At 40.2% G+C, this 18,868-nt stretch overlaps 1 protein-coding gene across 1 annotated transcript in view; it reads left to right on the top strand.

The window, feature by feature from the left end:
• The window catches only part of ipo11 (importin 11), a 64,036-nt gene that overhangs the window by 28,747 nt on the left and 16,421 nt on the right, over positions 1-18,868 (top strand). The window contains exons 16-22 of the mRNA XM_037258685.1: positions 6,393-6,519; positions 10,239-10,272; positions 10,688-10,728; positions 10,801-10,917; positions 12,496-12,609; positions 13,301-13,416; positions 14,049-14,125. Coding sequence (XP_037114580.1) covers positions 6,393-6,519; positions 10,239-10,272; positions 10,688-10,728; positions 10,801-10,917; positions 12,496-12,609; positions 13,301-13,416; positions 14,049-14,125 — 626 coding nt within the window. The remainder of the gene's footprint in view (positions 1-6,392; positions 6,520-10,238; positions 10,273-10,687; positions 10,729-10,800; positions 10,918-12,495; positions 12,610-13,300; positions 13,417-14,048; positions 14,126-18,868) is intronic.

The raw sequence follows: 18,868 nt of genomic DNA, 5'->3' as shown, positions 1-18,868 counted from the left end.
TGGAAACCTTAAGCCTAGCTTTAAAACCTAGTTTGTAACCCGAACCTTGGTTTAAAACCCTAGTCGGAAACCCTAACCCTAGTTTGAAACCCTAAATAGCAATGGCAAAACTCCTTGGAAACCCTGGTCGGAAACCCTAACCCTCGTTTTGAAAGCCTAGTTAGAAACCCTAATCTTAGAAACCCTAAAAGTAGTTTGAAACCCTCGTTGGAAACCCTAACCCTAGCTTTAAAACCTAGTTTGAAACCCTAACCTATGTTTAAAACCCTTGTCGGAAACCCTGAGCCTAGTTTGAAACCCTAATTAGCGATGGCAAAACTCCTTGGAAACCCTAGTCGGAAACCCTAACCCTAGTTTTGAAAGCCTAGTTAGAAACCGTAACCCTAACTCTAGTTTTGAAAGCCTAGTTAGTAACCCTAACCCCAACCCTAGTTTTGAAAGCCTAGTTAGAAACCCTAACCCCAACCCTAACCCTAACTTTGGAAACCCTAGTCGAAAACCCTAACCCTAGTTTTGAAAGCCTAGTTAGAAACCCTAATCTTAGAAACCCTAAAAGTAGTTTGAAACCCTCGTTGGAAACCCTAACCCTAGCTTTAAAACCTAGTTTGAAACACTAACCTTTGTTTAAAACCCTGGTCGGAAACCCTAACCCTAGTTTGAAACCCTAAATAGCAATGGCAAAACTCCTTGGAAACCCTCGTCGGAAACCATAACCCTCGTTTTGAAAGCCTAGTTAGAAACCCTAATCTTAGAAACCCTAAAAGTAGTTTGAAACCCTCGTTGGAAACCCTAACCCTAGCTTTAAAACCTAGTTTGAAACCCTAACCTATGTTTAAAACCCTAGTCGGAAACCCTGAGCCTAGTTTGAAACCCTAATTAGCGATGGCAAAACTCCTTGGAAACCCTAGTCGGAAACCCTAACCCTAGTTTTGAAAGCCTAGTTAGAAACCCTAACCCTAACTCTAGTTTTGAAAGCCTAGTTAGTAACCCTAACCCTAACTCTAACCCTAACCCTAACCTAACCCTAAGTCTAACCCTAACCCCAACCCTAGTTTTGAAAGCCTAGTTAGAAACCCTAACCCCAACCCTAACCCTAACCCTAACTTGGGAAATCCTAGTCGAAAACCCTAACCCTAGTTTTGAAAGCCTAGTTAGAAACCCTAATCTTAGAAACCCTAAAAGTAGTTTGAAACCCTCGTTGGAAACCCTAACCCTAGCTTTAAAACCTAGTTTGAAACACTAACCTTTGTTTAAAACCCTGGTCAGAAACCCTAACCCTAGTTTGAAACCCTAAATAGCAATGGCAAAACTCCTTGGAAACCCTCGTCGGAAACCATAACCCTCGTTTTGAAAGCCTAGTTAGAAACCCTAATCTTAGAAACCCTAAAAGTAGTTTGAAACCCTCGTTGGAAACCCTAACCCTAGCTTTAAAACCTAGTTTGAAACCCTAACCTATGTTTAAAACCCTAGTCGGAAACCCTGAGCCTATTTTGAAACCCTAATTAGCGATGGCAAAACTCCTTGGAAACCCTAGTCGGAAACCCTAACCCTAGTTTTGAAAGCCTAGTTAGAAACCCTAACCCTAACCCTAACTCTAGTTTTGAAAGCCTAGTTAGTAACCCTAACCCTAACCCTAACTCTAACCCTAACTCTAACTCTAACCCTAACCTAACCCTAAGTCTAACCCTAACCCCAACCCTAGTTTTGAAAGCCTAGTTAGAAACCCTAACCCCAACCCTAATCCTAACCCTAACCCTAACTTTGGAAACCCTAGTCGAAAACCCTAACCCTAGTTTTGAAAGCCTAGTTAGAAACCCTAATCTTAGAAACCCTAAAAGTAGTTTGAAAGCCTCGTTGGAAACCTTAAGCCTAGCTTTAAAACCTAGTTTGTAACCCGAACCTTGGTTTAAAACCCTAGTCGGAAACCCTAACCCTAGTTTGAAACCCTAAATAGCAATGGCAAAACTCCTTGGAAACCCTGGTCGGAAACCCTAACCCTCGTTTTGAAAGCCTAGTTAGAAACCCTAATCTTAGAAACCCTAAAAGTAGTTTGAAACCCTCGTTGGAAACCCTAACCCTAGCTTTAAAACCTAGTTTGAAACCCTAACCTATGTTTAAAACCCTTGTCGGAAACCCTGAGCCTAGTTTGAAACCCTAATTAGCGATGGCAAAACTCCTTGGAAACCCTAGTCGGAAACCCTAACCCTAGTTTTGAAAGCCTAGTTAGAAACCGTAACCCTAACTCTAGTTTTGAAAGCCTAGTTAGTAACCCTAACCCCAACCCTAGTTTTGAAAGCCTAGTTAGAAACCCTAACCCCAACCCTAACCCTAACTTTGGAAACCCTAGTCGAAAACCCTAACCCTAGTTTTGAAAGCCTAGTTAGAAACCCTAATCTTAGAAACCCTAAAAGTAGTTTGAAACCCTCGTTGGAAACCCTAACCCTAGCTTTAAAACCTAGTTTGAAACACTAACCTTTGTTTAAAACCCTGGTCGGAAACCCTAACCCTAGTTTGAAACCCTAAATAGCAATGGCAAAACTCCTTGGAAACCCTCGTCGGAAACCATAACCCTCGTTTTGAAAGCCTAGTTAGAAACCCTAATCTTAGAAACCCTAAAAGTAGTTTGAAACCCTCGTTGGAAACCCTAACCCTAGCTTTAAAACCTAGTTTGAAACCCTAACCTATGTTTAAAACCCTAGTCGGAAACCCTGAGCCTAGTTTGAAACCCTAATTAGCGATGGCAAAACTCCTTGGAAACCCTAGTCGGAAACCCTAACCCTAGTTTTGAAAGCCTAGTTAGAAACCCTAACCCTAACTCTAGTTTTGAAAGCCTAGTTAGTAACCCTAACCCTAACCCTAACTCTAACTCTAACCCTAACCTAACCCTAAGTCTAACCCTAACCCCAACCCTAGTTTTGAAAGCCTAGTTAGAAACCCTAACCCCAACCCTAACCCTAACTTGGGAAACCCTAGTCGAAAACCCTAACCCTAGTTTTGAAAGCCTAGTTAGAAACCCTAATCTTAGAAACCCTAAAAGTAGTTTGAAACCCTCGTTGGAAACCCTAACCCTAGCTTTAAAACCTAGTTTGAAACACTAACCTTTGTTTAAAACCCTGGTCAGAAACCCTAACCCTAGTTTGAAACCCTAAATAGCAATGGCAAAACTCCTTGGAAACCCTCGTCGGAAACCATAACCCTCGTTTTGAAAGCCTAGTTAGAAACCCTAATCTTAGAAACCCTAAAAGTAGTTTGAAACCCTCGTTGGAAACCCTAACCCTAGCTTTAAAACCTAGTTTGAAACCCTAACCTATGTTTAAAACCCTAGTCGGAAACCCTGAGCCTAGTTTGAAACCCTAATTAGCGATGGCAAAACTCCTTGGAAACCCTAGTCGGAAACCCTAACCCTAGTTTTGAAAGCCTAGTTAGAAACCCTAACCCTAACTCTAGTTTTGAAAGCCTAGTTAGTAACCCTAACCCTAACTCTAACCCTAACTCTAACTCTAACCCTAACCTAACCCTAAGTCTAACCCTAACCCCAACCCTAGTTTTGAAAGCCTAGTTAGAAACCCTAACCCCAACCCTAATCCTAACCCTAACCCTAACTTTGGAAACCCTAGTCGAAAACCCTAACCCTAGTTTTGAAAGCCTAGTTAGAAACCCTAATCTTAGAAACCCTAAAAGTAGTTTGAAACCCTCGTTGGAAACCTTAAGCCTAGCTTTAAAACCTAGTTTGTAACCCTAACCTTGGTTTAAAACCCTAGTCGGAAACCCTAACCCTAGTTTGAAACCCTAAATAGCAATGGCAAAACTCCTTGGAAACCCTGGTCGAAAACCCTAACCCTCGTTTTGAAAGCCTAGTTAGAAACCCTAATCTTAGAAACCCTAAAAGTAGTTTGAAACCCTCGTTGGAAACCCTAACCCTAGCTTTAAAACCTAGTTTGAAACCCTAACCTATGTTTAAAACCCTTGTCGGAAACCCTGAGCCTAGTTTGAAACCCTAATTAGCGATGGCAAAACTCCTTGGAAACCCTAGTCGGAAACCCTAACCCTAGTTTTGAAAGCCTAGTTAGAAACCGTAACCCTAACTCTAGTTTTGAAAGCCTAGTTAGTAACCCTAACCCTAACTCTAACCCTTACCTAACCCTAAGTCTAACCCTAACCCTAGTTTTGAAAACCTAGTTAGAAACCCTAACCCCAACCCTAATCCTAACCCTAACCCTAACTTTGGAAACCCTAGTCGAAAACCCTAACCCTAGTTTTGAAAGCCTAGTTAGAAACCCTAATCTTAGAAACCCTAAAAGTAGTTTGAAAGCCTCGTTGGAAACCTTAAGCCTAGCTTTAAAACCTAGTTTGTAACCCTAACCTTGGTTTAAAACCCTAGTCGGAAACCCTAACCCTAGTTTGAAACCCTAATTAGTAGAGGTGTAACGATTCATCGATACACATCGATTAATCGATATAATGCTCTACGATTTGTTGGCATCGATGCTAAACGTAAACATCGATCTATATCGCCCGTTTTTGACCTCGGACATTAGACAGTCGCGTCTAAAATAAAGTCACTTATTTTGAAATCCAGTTCATTGTTGCTTGCTTCCTCTTTGCGGGAGCAGTGCGCGGCGTGTTGTGTTGTGAGCAGAGCAGGCACGTGAAAGGGGAGCCGACAACTACGCGGCTCCTGGGCTGGTGCTATGGCTAGTGTCCAAGAAGACGAGGAAATTCGCTCCCCTTTGGGCTTCAAGTCATTCGTTTGGAAGCACTTTGTAATTTCCTAAATAAAGAGTTTGCAGTACCTTGTTGATTTTGCGTATGCATTGTTATAAATCAGGATATTGTTCTATATCGATCGTAGAGCACTATATCGTGATGTATCGTGAATGAATCACAGCAGGCTTTAAGATATCGGCAAATATCGTATCGTGTTTCTTTGTATCGATATGATATCGTATCGTTACAAAACCCGCGATTTACACCCCTAATAGCCGTCAATGGCAGCGAACGAGTTAAAAGCAAGTTACTTTGTCAGAGGCATATTTGTGCAGGGATATGGTAATTAATCCTACTCGCACGGCCATGCTGGCTGGCGTCTGTACACGCAAATAGATGATGTTTAGCTATGAGCTTACACATTTATCAGCTGTAGCTGTGCCAGTTCACGTTCTTGTTAAATCGAGCATAATTATCAGGTTGTAGAAGTTGGTCGCAGTGTGATGGCTGATTATGTTTGAATTCTCAAATAAAGGGAAGTCAATTTGCCCAAGCAGAATGAAAATACAACTAATGCTCATTCATCATTTGTGCCTTAAATATTGCTGATAAGCCAAGAAAGAGCTTTTGTGTCATCCAGACATTGTTGGGCAGAGGCTCCATTGTGGCACTTGGCCAGGTTACAATGAATGTTGTGAAAGACTGACATTTTTACATTGCCTTTTGTGGCCTGACCTTTTTAGTTTGCAATATATGAAGCCTCGCTCTCTCCCAGGTGGTGTACGAATTCTTGCAGTACACACAGGGCCGGCCGGAATGGGACTCAGTTTCATCAGTGGAATTTCGGGGTTTTACAATTTTGTCTGCTTCCACTTAGGAATATTGCCAACAGTACGTGAAGGAAGCCGTCGGTGTTTGTTTTTCCTAAAGAATATATCACAGCTAATCATCTTTTATTTGTCTGTGATATCACTTACATGATATTTAATATGCTCAGCTCAAAGCAGGGCTGTTTTTTTTTTTGCTGCCTGATTAGTCAGTGTACTCTGGGACCATTTCCAAAGCCATTTTTCTCTAGCATCGCTGTACCTCTTTGCTCATGCTTGAAGTCTACCATATGCCTCGGCTAAAATCAGAATGCAGTGCGAGTCTCTCAACCCAATTTAATTAGATGCTCATCTGTTCTCTTCACTTGATCCATTGCTTAAATGCCACCTTTTGTTTGCGAGAAGATCAATCAACTCCAGTTAGGCTCACTAGTAGCTGTAAATTAAACGAGTTTATTTTAGAATTACAAAAGACTGCTGAGTGTTGTTGTTTGTAAAACAACATGTAAATCGAAATAATACAAAACACGCGTGTGTACATTTGTGCTACCATATACTCAGTTGCTTGTTTTTACTTCCCCTTAACTGCGTTGTACAGGTTATAGGTCACTTTAATACCGGAACAAATGTAGAAATGATCTCGGTCTCCTTGTTTAAAAGAAGAAATCTGGCATTTGGACAGGGACTTGTTATAGCTCCTGAACAAGCAAAGCCAGTAATATTTCTGCAAATATTTGGATGTTTTGTGCAGAATGATAACGTCATTTCTTCTGCATGCCAGTTTAAAGATTGCTTAGTGAACTATTTTAAAATAATTTTTTCTAAATGTACTAAATGCAACCCTGTTGTTGTTTGCAGGTACAAGCTGATTCGTCGAAGGGTCATTTGGCTAATAGGCCAGTGGATCTCCGTCAAATTCAAATCGGACCTTCGCCCTTTACTCTACGAGGTCATCCTCAGTCTCATGCAGGATCCGGATTTAGTGGTGAGTCCGCTTCTAAAAATCCCCGGTTACACCGATCGGTGTCATTCAGTTTTGCTCGCCTCCGTACAATATGCATTGCGAGTTCCTCAAGGTTTTGCCTTTCCCCTGCGGGTATAAAATCGAGATGTATATCATGTTTTATTTCTTACCTTGAAGCAAAAGTACCAAACACCCACAGAAGTGCCATTCGTTTTATTTCACGACCAGCATTTTTTTTTTTCCTTCCATTCATTGATTTCCATCAAATCAACTCTATTGACAAACCAGCAGACATTAACGCGTCTAGCTCCACCCCACACAATATACCCCAAAAGCTCAGCAAACAAAAGCTTACTAAAAGCCTTAGGACGAAATAAGATGTGCACTTGATTGAGTCACCCACATTAGACGAGAGATACCACTGCCCCTGCAATATTGAGTTGTAGCTTGCAAATAGATGCTTATTTTAATAAGCTCTCAAAGTTTGTTGTTATGATGTAAGCATTGCGTGTTCATGGTCGCTGCAATCATATTCTGAACATACGTTCTGAGATCCTATTAATTCAGGGAAAAGAAGAGTGCAGCTCTCACGAATTCCATGCTCTCCGCCTACCCAGTACATGTTGAAAATATGAAGCAGTGTATTATGTTTGTAACTCCACATATTGCTTTTATTTTCAAAGCAAAACAGGGCTTTAGTTATTACGATGTGTGGCGAAAGCAGCTCCAGATCAATGTTGTCAGGGTGAATTAGAGTCTCCCGGGCCGTAGTGAATTTTTGATCACAAATGGGCTACAGTGAAACAATGGCTATCAAGTTCTAAAAATGTTCTCCTCAAAGAAGTAGGTACAAGATTAAAATTTACACTTGCTACACTAGCACTCTGTATTTAATTCAAGGGAGAGACATTGATTTTTACCTTCAGCTCATGTTTAAGGATGTTTGTCTCGTGTTTAATATATATATTTTTTTTTTTTTTAATGATTGAGCAGCTAGATGATAATTCAATAGATTGAAGCAAACAACAAAGTGTGAACAATAAGCAACACTAGTTGCCCCTGAAACATGAAATTGACTTTGCCCGAAAAACATGTCTGAATAATAGCTGCAAACAGCAATCAATGGGCATTTTACATAGAACTTTACCTTTTTGCAGTCAATACACAAATGTAGCGCTCTTATTTCAGCTTTGTCATTTTCCCACTTTATGTAATCCATTCAATACATTGATCCCTTCAAGTGTTCAGCCTGGAACGCCTTGTATAGAAGTGAAATGCGGGCTATACGTTATTATGTGGTGCGGCAAGTCAGGAAAAAAAAAAATTGCAATTGAATGTTACATGTCAGTAATGAGAAATTTTACTCTAAAAAGTGAGATTTTCAACTGAAACGAAATTGTTGCAAGACATAATGGTGTTATAGTGGACATCCACATCCATAAATTTGCAGTTTGGCACTGAGTGACCCCAAAGGTTTTGAAATGGCAAGGTGTAGTCTGAAATTGTCCGAGGCATGGTGATTTTTTGTTTTTGTTGTTGTTGATGAGGACTAGACAGAAGCAATTTCGAGGTAGCCCTCAAGCTGGAATACAATGTCTTGCATAAATGATAAATGTATTATTTATATTTAACCAGTTGAAACTAGCTTATTGAAGACCATAACTGAAAGTGTTTTGGAGTTGGCCTCAAAACCCATTAGCCTCGCAGTGAAGACACGGGAGAGTTCAGCTGCGTTCTGTCGGAGCGATAAGACAGTCGCCAAAGAAATGGCAACACAACGTTGGCTTTTTTCCCCCCATTAACGATGCTCGCCTGCTGATTCTACGTTGATCTTATGCATACAAGTTCTTTTTATTTTTTTATCCATTTGCATTTGTAGTAGGCGGCATTGATTTACTTTGAATTTGCGGGTAAGCACGCTTTGAAAACGTCAAATGCTAGTGATATAGGAAACCGTTAATTACGTTGCAATGTCTGCAGGAGGGCTTTGAAGGTGTTCAAATATGGATGTTCTCTTAAAGGACTACAAATTAAAGTAGATTACTAACTTGAGCGAGGAACTGTAATGAACAAGCTTGATTTCGATTGCAACGTGCCGTCTCACAGTTTTAAGTACTAATATTTGATGCACGTGTCTTAGTGTTACATTTTTAATTACCGTAATTTTCGGACTATAAGTCGCGGTTTTTTTCATAGTTTGGGTGGGGGGGCGACTTATACTCAGGAGCGACTTATATACATATATATGTTTTTTTTCACTTTTTGGGGCATTTTATGGCTGGTGCGACTTATACTCCGGTGCGACTTATAGTCCGAAAATTACGGTAATCTTTTTTTTTTTTTTTGCTAAACATGGATTTATATTTAACGGTGAAATTGTTTGCTGAGCCCTGGAAAGATTTCCTCAAAAGGAGCGTTGCGGGATTTTTGGAGATATTTTATTTTCCTGCCCCGAGTTGAAACTCCTCTGTTTGATTCAGTGAGCTTTGTCAAACTAATTTTCTCCTCATTTAATCTTAATATGTGATGCATTTGTCCGAATGATTATTAATGTTACAGCAATTTTTCAGTTAGGTGCTTTCAGATTGGCTTTCTTGCGACCAAGATTGTTTTTTTAACCAAATGTCATCAAGTTATCTTCTGCACTTTGCACACTAATTGAAATGTAGGGTGGATTATTAAGGCCAGTGCTGACAACATTGCTTTAGTAAAGTATATCTCCAAAGTATTTTTGTTTTTTTAAATAACCGCAAATAACACTTGTTCTTAAATGGCATGTCTTCACGTTTTATCTAAATGGAATAAAATACAGTAGGAATTATACAGCGAAAGATGTCCTCCCTACGAACTCATTCCAATCCTTGTAAAAACACCCTTTATTGATCTTGATAACATTTGTCGTAAAAAGAAAAAATCTGCTGACTCTATTTTCACCCAGGCATCCGTGCTGGTTGAGGATAAGGGCGGCAAAGCACTGACTGTAATGGACTTTATGAGTCTCCCACCAATTTCTTCACTCGTTTACTTTCCTTAATTCCTCTCTTCCATCTGCTTGCTCTTCCCCCCCCGGGCGTCATTACCACCTCCATCACTCTGACACGGCAAGATTGCACCCTTTGGATATGAAAGTGGACTGTGGCGTGACTTTAGAAAGCAGAAGCTACGTTTAGCCAGATATATTTACATAGCTTTTACAAGACTTGGATCTTGTCTTTGTATATTTTAGCTTTTCTTCCTGCAACTATAAAAAGCTTCTTTTATTGCAAAGGGGACTTTCGCATCTCTAAAATGCGCTGTAATATAGTTTTACTTTCTTTTGCCATTGATATTAGAAAAACAAAACAGCATCCCTTTTAATGTTTTTAGTGCTGAGTGTTCTCAAAAGTTTAACTTGATTTTGAATGTGCTTGTAAAGTGCTTGGATTTGACCTTGGTAGAGGTATAAACCCGCCGGTCCTGTCAACTCAGCTAATGGGTTGCTGTGACATTTGCCACCCAGTCAATTAACGTGATGAAAAGTTTTCATCTACTTGCCGCAAATTTGACATTTTATGCAACGGCAGGCTTAGTTGGTGAGTACATCATTTGTGCACTATTAGCTTGTTAACGTCTGTTCTGACTTTGTGCCAAAACTCCATGAATGGATGATTATTGTATCTTTGCCTAATCCAGACTGAACTGATGAGTGGCAAAGTGGATTTGTTGTCTTGTGCTTATTGTGATGTTTTATTTCCCCACAGGTGCGAATTGAGACAGCCACAACTCTGAAGCTCAATATCCTTTTACTACGTTGAAGATCAATTGAGAAATCAAAGCTCCAGCTTTTGGTGTGGAAAAGAATCATTGCTTGATCACAATTCGGCTGTATTTAACTTTGAAGTAGTTTTTATTTATTTATTCTTTTATGTCGATGTTTTAATTCTGTCATTATTTGAGTGTAGTTTATTTTATTTCCTAATATGTATTGTATTGTGTTAAATTGTGCATACTGATATACTTTTTTAAGAATAAAACTCATTCTCATTTCTCACGAACGCTTAGAACTATTACACTACTGTTGGTCACGATATACTTAATGAGTTATTTGAGGTTGCACTTTTGCACAATTTGAGAACTACTGACTTAGATGATGCAAAAAACAGATCACAGTTGTATTAATGGAATAACATGACCCTTAACTCACCGCTACCTGTCGATGACTTTGAGTTCCGGACAGAGCAGTTCCTCCCCGTGAGTACTTGTACAAGGATTGTTGTTTAAAGTGTGAAAATGTTCACAGTATGTCTTTACCACACCACGCAGTACTTGGAGTCCATCTTTGGGCTGCTCTTCCAGCTGTTGCAGCAGGTGACCGAGTGTGACACCAAAATGCAGGTGCTCCACGTCATCTCCTGCGTTATTGAACGAGTCAACACACAGGTGAGGTTTGGGACATTCACAAGTGGAGAATTCATCATTTGTTGCAAGCCAAGAGGAATGTTTTTAATTTTGAGGAAGACCCAGTGGTGTAGTCTGCTTGGGGGAGACATCGCTCAGAGTTATCACCCAGGGGGTCTTCCCACAAAGGAGCTCAATGATTTGTCATCCTGACAGCGGGAACACAAATGACTCTAACTGCAAGTCTTTAAGCGGCTCCTGCATCCATGTCATTCCTCACTTAACCCTGCGGCGCAGATGCCCCTTGCACCACCGTGATTTAATTCAAGGCCGTAGCAAAATGATTATATATTTTTGCATCCAATGAATTGCCCTCATCCACATCTGCCGACTCTACGGGGAAAGAAAAAAAAAAAAAAAAAAGCTGACCCTCTTAATGACCTCCTCAGGCTCTTTTCTGATCCACTTTAAGCACCTTGCATTAAACGATGCCTTGACTTCAATCTGTCAGAGAAATGACTTTTATCCGCATGGACTGTCAGTCTGGTTAAGTCTTCGCCCAGTCCCCGACCCCGACTAAACCTCTCGAGTCAGCACGAATCTTATTAACATTCTAACCCTGGCAGAAAGGGATTTTGGTCCCCACAAAGACTGTAGGGAGATTGAGAAAAATACACAGGGCGTGTAGAAGATGATGACCAAAAAAAAAATTGTTTTTGTTCTCGTACTTCATTTGAAGGGTTGGTTTGCAGGCGCAATATCTTCATCAGGCTCATATTCTCTTTCTCCGACAGTTATTTTCTCTCCCCATTTCACCTCCCTACAAAGTTGCGTAATCAAGTAAAAGATTTCCAGTGTGGGTTACGTAGCCGACTTACAAAACCGTCACAGGGTACATAAATAAATTGCTAATGTTCCGACTGGGGAGGGTATCTTTTTTGTTGGTTTGTTTGTTTGTTTTGAAAAATACTCAATTTAGCCTCTGGCTTTTTAATACATTACCAACGATGTGAAGTGAGGACGGCATGGTGGGCTGCATATGTGTATTGCATTCTCATTAGGAGAGCACTTTACACTTCAGTTCACCTTTAAATGCTGTTTGAACCACAACAAACCACAAATGGGATGCTGCATAATCACAGTCAAGGACATAATCATCTACTGGAGGATCAAGATGATTTGAGATTGGCGGGATTCAACTACATGTATTGTTTTTTTGCCCAGGTTATACAACAGTGTTGTGTGAGTTTAAATGATTGTCTGTGTTTTACTGGCAGCCTGTCCAGAGTGTAGTCAGTATTGTCAGCACCTCTCTGCGACCCTTAGCGGTGTAAGCGCTGGAGTAATTGGATGGATGATTATGTTTTGCCGAGGGGACAGCAAAAGCTGCAATACTGTTGTCTCTGCTCCCAAAGTGGAACCACCAAAGTTGAACACAATCCAATCCGTGACGATGGCCGACTTCCAAATTGTTCTACTAATTAAATTGTTTTTAATTATGATCCATTGTCTCAGTAATGCTGGGTTGTTACAATTTCTAATACCATTTGGATATTGTTGCTGTGTCGTGTCCTTACTTAACATTTTGCAATCGATCTTTTTTTTTTTTTTATATTTTAGATCAAACCATATGTAGGTTGTCTGGTGCAGTACCTGCCCCTGCTTTGGAAGCAATCGGAAGAACACAACATGCTACGATGTGCCATACTTACTACTCTTGTTCACCTTGTGCAGGTAGGTCCACATTATGGGTTGGTGCTGCCATCATAACATTCTTTGAAGTATTCTCTTTCTATTGTAGTCCCTGCAAAACAACTCAAGGGACCCAATCCTAATTAACATAATAACATCAGTCAATCTGTGCTGCAAAACACGTTCTCATTTGTTTCCTGGCACTACATAGTGTCATACACAAGTCACAGAGGGGCATGAACTGAAGAAAGTGGCATGTTGACACCCAATTATTGTCGTGACACACACAGACGACAAATCCTCATAAACCTCAAACCATGTTCAAGCGTCAAACCTTAAATGGTGTGGAGCCACTATCATTAAAACTTGATCAATTGATTAGTTTGTTTTTAATCTTGTTTTCAGTGGTGAAAATTCCACCGTTCCCTATACACCAGTATTACTTGAAAGACCGTTAAATGTGTATGAGCAGTAAATAGTCTGTGAACTACACCCAAAGCTTTTCTCGAGCAATTGAAGTAAATCGAATTACAGGGCTTTTGGATTGGAGGCTATAAAATGCACATTAGTGTCCAAAGCAATCATTGTATCTGAGCCCTGTGCTTAGTTCTACTGAACTTAACCTAACATCGTTTCCACTTGATTCTTCTCAGGCGGTCTGCAAAGAACTACCACTCAGTTGAAAGTACAGTTTTTAAACTCTTCAGCTTTCATTGATTTTTTTTTTTGGCAGGGCCTTGGTGCGGAGAGCAAGAACCTGTATCCCTTCCTTCTTCCTGTCATCCAGCTAAGCACAGACGTCTCCCAGCCACCTCATGTGTATCTGCTGGAGGATGGATTGGAGCTTTGGTATGATCCTTGTTTTGTTTTTTGCTTCACTGCTAGCCATTCTGTGATATTGGTGCATATGTGGTAATTGTCACTATGTTCTAATTTTGCATATCTTTCGTGACATGGAAGGAGCTGTGACTATGTGGCATGGCTAGTGGTTTTTTTTTTTTCTTCAATTCATGTTTCAGACATCTAAAAGCACACTCTCGTCTAACCTTTTGTTGCACCTGCAAAAGGTTTGCCCGAGTGGCGGGGAATCTTTGCAGGTGTTACCTTTTTTTGTTGCCCTCCTGTCATCTCTTGTCTTTTTAACTCTCGTCCTGAATCTCCCTCTTTGTGTTGCCACCAAGCACTGACAGATTATTGCGATGTTAGAGCGTGTGGCAAAAAAAAGTCTTTTAGCTTCCATTGATAAACAGTCACGCACAAAATATCAATTTGCTTTGTTTACAGTCAGCTTGTTCATCCAATTTGGTTTTTATCTTCTGTCATCTTGCTCTCTTGATTCACACCAGTTATTTTCGACGTAGTAAGATCATATCATTCTGCTCAAACTCAACATTTTGGCTAAAAGGGTGTTGTGTAACGACTCTTAGTTTTACCCAAAGGCTTATTTTCTTCTCCCTCGGCTTGTCCCTCTCTTCGTCCAGGTACGTGACTTTGGAGAACAGTCCAGCCATCACCCCTGAGCTGCTCAGAATTTTCCAGAACATGTCAGCTCTACTTGGTGAGCAAATCCATCTCTTTTGCTCAAATAACACCACAACCTACTTGATTCCAGCATTCATTCATGTTTTGGAGACTAAAAAGTCCTCGTTGTTGGTTGGGAAACAAATCTCACGTCGCCATTGTTACAAATACGTTTTTGGATCGAAGTTAAGGTTCAGAAAAAGTACTTCTCAGTAATGTAACTCTCGAGAAGCTCCCGCTCGACTAACAAGATTCATAAGCACAAAAAGTCCACGCACAGTCACACTCTTGATGTACGTTCCTGTCGTAAAGAAGCGCATGTCGTTCCTGTCGTGAGGAAGCGCATGGACATTTCCAGAATGGGGACAGAAAATTGGTGCGATCTTTTGTGATGAGCTTGGGTGTTACATCACACTTTAGCAGACAGCCTGTAATGATCTTGCCGCTGGCCTTGCTAAGATCTGTAGGCAAGCCAGGAACTGCTGGTATATTGAAACGAATTGCGTGATCGAGCACCGGGACGCTACTTTACACCCTCAACACTCCTTTTAGATTTGTGTGGTGAGGAACCGCATTGATTTGGTGCTTCTGCTCTTCACCGAATGAGACGCACTAATATGAACACCAGTTTAGACTTATTGGCTTACTCGGGTGCCTGATCATTCCCAGCATGGATTGGAATCAATTAGATTTAAGAGCAAAAGACAGATAGGAGGACGAGCCATAAATCGTCATCCGCCACACTCCAGCTGGGGTAGGAAACCTGTGGCTTGTGGGCCGTATAGAGTAAAAGCATTCGGATCCAACTTGCTTTGCAATTGTAAAACTAAAACAAGCACCTTTAAGAAGACAACAGCCAACCCACAAAAGCTCAGTAGGCATTTGTAGTAAACATTTTTAGAACATTAAATCACATTTATTTCCATAGATTGTGACCCCCTCACTGAAACTAAATGGCACAGCCCCCCCCCCCTTCAATCATCAGTATTTTTTGTTAGTCTGTTCTGCCCATGCCCTCATTAATCAAGATCGAGCATCATGGAAAAAAGATTGACCTGTTTTGGTCAACTATTATTATCGTTGGCTGAGTTTACTATGGAGTCACATTTCTCGGCTTTCTATCACTATGTGGACACGGTGTGTGCATGGCGACACTACATGGCAACACTCATGCTCAACTTCTTTCTCTAGGTCTCTCATGGACTACGATAGGACCATTTTTAAACTAATAATTAAAGGAAAAATTAAACAATTAGTTTGAGCAAAAGATCATTTTAATAATATTTTTCTGTCAGGTCATACAATTTTAACGTATGACAATTTTTTTTTGCTAACTCCCCTTGACCTTTATCGAGCGAAATATTTCCAACTTATTTCGTCAGTAACACAATTTATGTGGCTTTATTGCCTCCTAAAATTCTACCGTGCATTGAAAAATCTTTTTTCTGAGAAAGTCACATTAGCATATTTAAAGCCCCTTAATTACCTTGAATGCACTTGCGAGGGCAGCGCTCCAGTTGCTCTAATGAAAGATAATAGCTCAGAATGATGGCAGCAGGTCAAGACAAATTAGTACACAGATTCAATTTGTCACTTTAATGCAGTAGACAGGGAAATATGTAGGCTGTTATTTTGGGGAAGAGCATTTCATGCTTGCATTTCCACATAAGTCCATAGATACAGCAAATTAACTTTCCCCTTCTCTTTTTTTTGTCACACTCGTCACTTATCACAATTTGGCTCCTTTTTATCGCGGCATCCGGCAGTTCATTTATTTTTGCCCATGGAGAGCAGTGCAGAGAGTTGGGCCATAGAAAAGCGTCTGGCTGGGATTGGTGCCGCAGCTTGCCAGGTATGTGGCCTGGCCTGCCTGATAAAAGAGCCCGCTCCATCACGGCTAAACCGGAGCAACAAATTCCCTAATTAGAATGTCAAGAGCCTCGCTTTGGCCTGACTCAACGAGCACTTTTCCCTGTGTAATACTGCCACCTCGCCCTCCAAGTAGGACGCATTTCAGCCACGTGTGAAGCGCCGACAAGAAGGTGCATAAAAAGCAGCATTTTTTTTTTTTTTTCTTTTTTGGTTGCCAGCATTACGCCGACAGCTCGAGTGTTCATTAATCTAACAGCCGTTTTATTTAATGCCACTATAATTTTTATGTGAGGAGCAATAGAAGAAAAGCTGCAATTTTGAAAGAAATCAAGGTCGTGATTTTTGACAGAAACGGCCCACTTTGTTGAAGAGCTGCTTGTAGTTTTCCAGCTTTGTAATTGCAAAACTCACAAAGCAATCGTTAAAAGCCAAATTGTAATTGCTTTTGTTGCTCATTAAGCTTGCAATTAACTTTTATATATGCAGATGTAGCCAGTATGACATTTTTGAGAATTTTGTTTCGTAAATATAATCCACATGTATTTTTAATCACTAAATTGTGTTTGTACAATATTTGTTTGGCCACTATGAGAAGAAATGTGATTTTGTGTTGTGGTAGTCACCCAGCTTTTCATTATATGTCGGAGCTGGATTTATTGATCAAGTAATTTATTGTGATGCACAGACGTTCATAACCATTATATTTCTCTTGGGAAAAAAAATCAATTAAGTGTGGTTAAAGCCGTAATGTCTTTGGCCTTATATAGCATACAAATGTTTTTCTTCTGCAGCACATACGAGGAGGCTTTCTCAAAGGGTTCTTCATCTCAAGGGCAACCTCCTCTTTAAAGCAACACATTTTTTCTCGTATTTGTCGTTTTGCCTGCCATCCAAACACAATCGACTCTCTTTTCCACTCCCGAGGTGCTGCCTTTTGCTCGGCTATAAATGTCTCCACTGGTGTCATTCAAGGCTTGTGGAAACATAAGTGGTGACACCTCACCTCACTGGTAAAATTTAAGATGGAGGTTTGTCAGGCACGTTGGGATTGCATCATGTGCTCAAGGGTTAAGCTTCTTTCTTTTGTAGATGTTTTTTTTTTGGCTTGGCGTAGACTGCATCACAGCAACAAAACACAATTGCAGCTCTTTGCCCAGCACTCAGCTGGTTATAATCCAATTTTGTGATTACATATGAAATTAAACGCCAATTATGTTTGATTCAAAGCGTATTTTTATTTTTACGCCTTTATCCTCCATTTCTTTCCCCAAGGTCACATAAACACAATGATCCATGATCAGAATGTCGAATTTTTTTCTAATCATTTAAATGTTTATCTGTTTTGTACACTCAGTAATTTGCTGAGCACACCCCCTGGGGTAAAAAAAAAATAAAATAAATTCAATTTTTTAATATATATACGTTTAATAATAAGTAATTGCAGTAATGTCCTTGTAGCTGTGAACATCATCAAACACTAAAGAAAAATGGCTGTAGTTTTAGAAGATAGATTTACTCTCACCAGTAAATTGATTCTATAAATGGCTGCTATTTTCCATTATTATGTAAATTGTGACCAGTAGTCACAATATCACAACCTTACTTTGTTTATACACAGTCATAGTTCATTGGTTCTGTATTACTGCTGTGTCAACAGCGTTTGGAGGAAGTGATTGGTTCATTCCTTTTCAGCTAGTGGTGAAAGCTTTATGTGAAAAACAGCGGGGCATTTGTGAATCAGTTTGGAATACAAATGAAGACGCAATGACTGAAACAATAGCGCACCACTCTTCTGGCTGTCCTTCATTTCTGATCACACGTTTTTCACATGTCATTCAATGTCGGAGGGAAAACTTTGGAAAATTCCCATCTTTCATTGGCAGCGTTAAAGCAGCTGTTTATACGTACTTGTCCGGAGTGTCCGCGTCTTAATGAGGACTGGTAAATAATGGCGTCCTGTGACAAGCAGATACTTGCCGTTAATGATCCTCTCGGTGGGTAGAGATAATAATGTCTCTACAAAAATTAATGTCTTCAAATAGGATGCATAAAATTAATTAACGGTGAATTTAGTCACTCGATTTATGACCCGCACACATCGATCGGACTAATTTCACCGGAAATTTACCCTTATACTTAAAACAAGATTGTCTTTACTTGTTTATTAACGAAAAGTAAAGGTTGTTTTGGGAGTCCAGTCGTGTTCAATAGAAAGCAAAAAAGGATTTGAAGGACATTTCCGAGGTTAAATAAGATGTTTATAAACTTAGCCGAGCATTTATTTTTATTTGGTTGGTTGTTGAGCTTTGAGCGCTTAAGAATATGTGCAGAAGAGTGTGTAAAATGGAGATACATGGTTTTCATCAAACAGTGACCATATATGCCACTTGTCCAAGGGCATTCATTTACTCTGCAATGTTTTGAGCACGTTGTGCTCTCGTCCTTTATCGTAAGTGTCATGTGTGATCCCAGCTCATCTTGTTTTTGTTTTTAGCTTTACCTTGTTTCTGATCAAAATGAATGGCCTGCGGCGGTCAGGCATTTGTTGTCGTGTGGCATCAATTCTACTCCGCTTTGAATTATTTTCCAAAGTTTGCTCTCATCCTGATGCTTTCTGCTTGTGTGTAACACATCGTGTGTTTTGTTGATGTGAATATTCATGTGGTGGCGCATGCTGACTTAAAGAGCCTCGAGAGCACACTGCGTACTTGCACGGATGGCAGCAAAGATGATCTTTTTTTGCCTCATTGTGGCTGGCTTGAGATTCAACAAAACATATTGGATGCTGTTTATCATAGCTGTTCAACCTATATGCCAAAAACAAAACGTATTAGATGCTGTTTATTATGTCTGATCAGCTCGAGGCGACAGCAACAGCCTCTTAGTAAGTACCTCCGGGTCCTCTGAA

This window comes from Syngnathus acus, chromosome 9 (assembly GCF_901709675.1).
Source record: "Syngnathus acus chromosome 9, fSynAcu1.2, whole genome shotgun sequence".
NCBI classification, from domain to species: Eukaryota; Metazoa; Chordata; class Actinopteri; order Syngnathiformes; family Syngnathidae; genus Syngnathus; species Syngnathus acus.
Note: the sequence above shows the minus strand (reverse complement) of the source record. Positions and strands in the feature narration are given on the sequence as shown.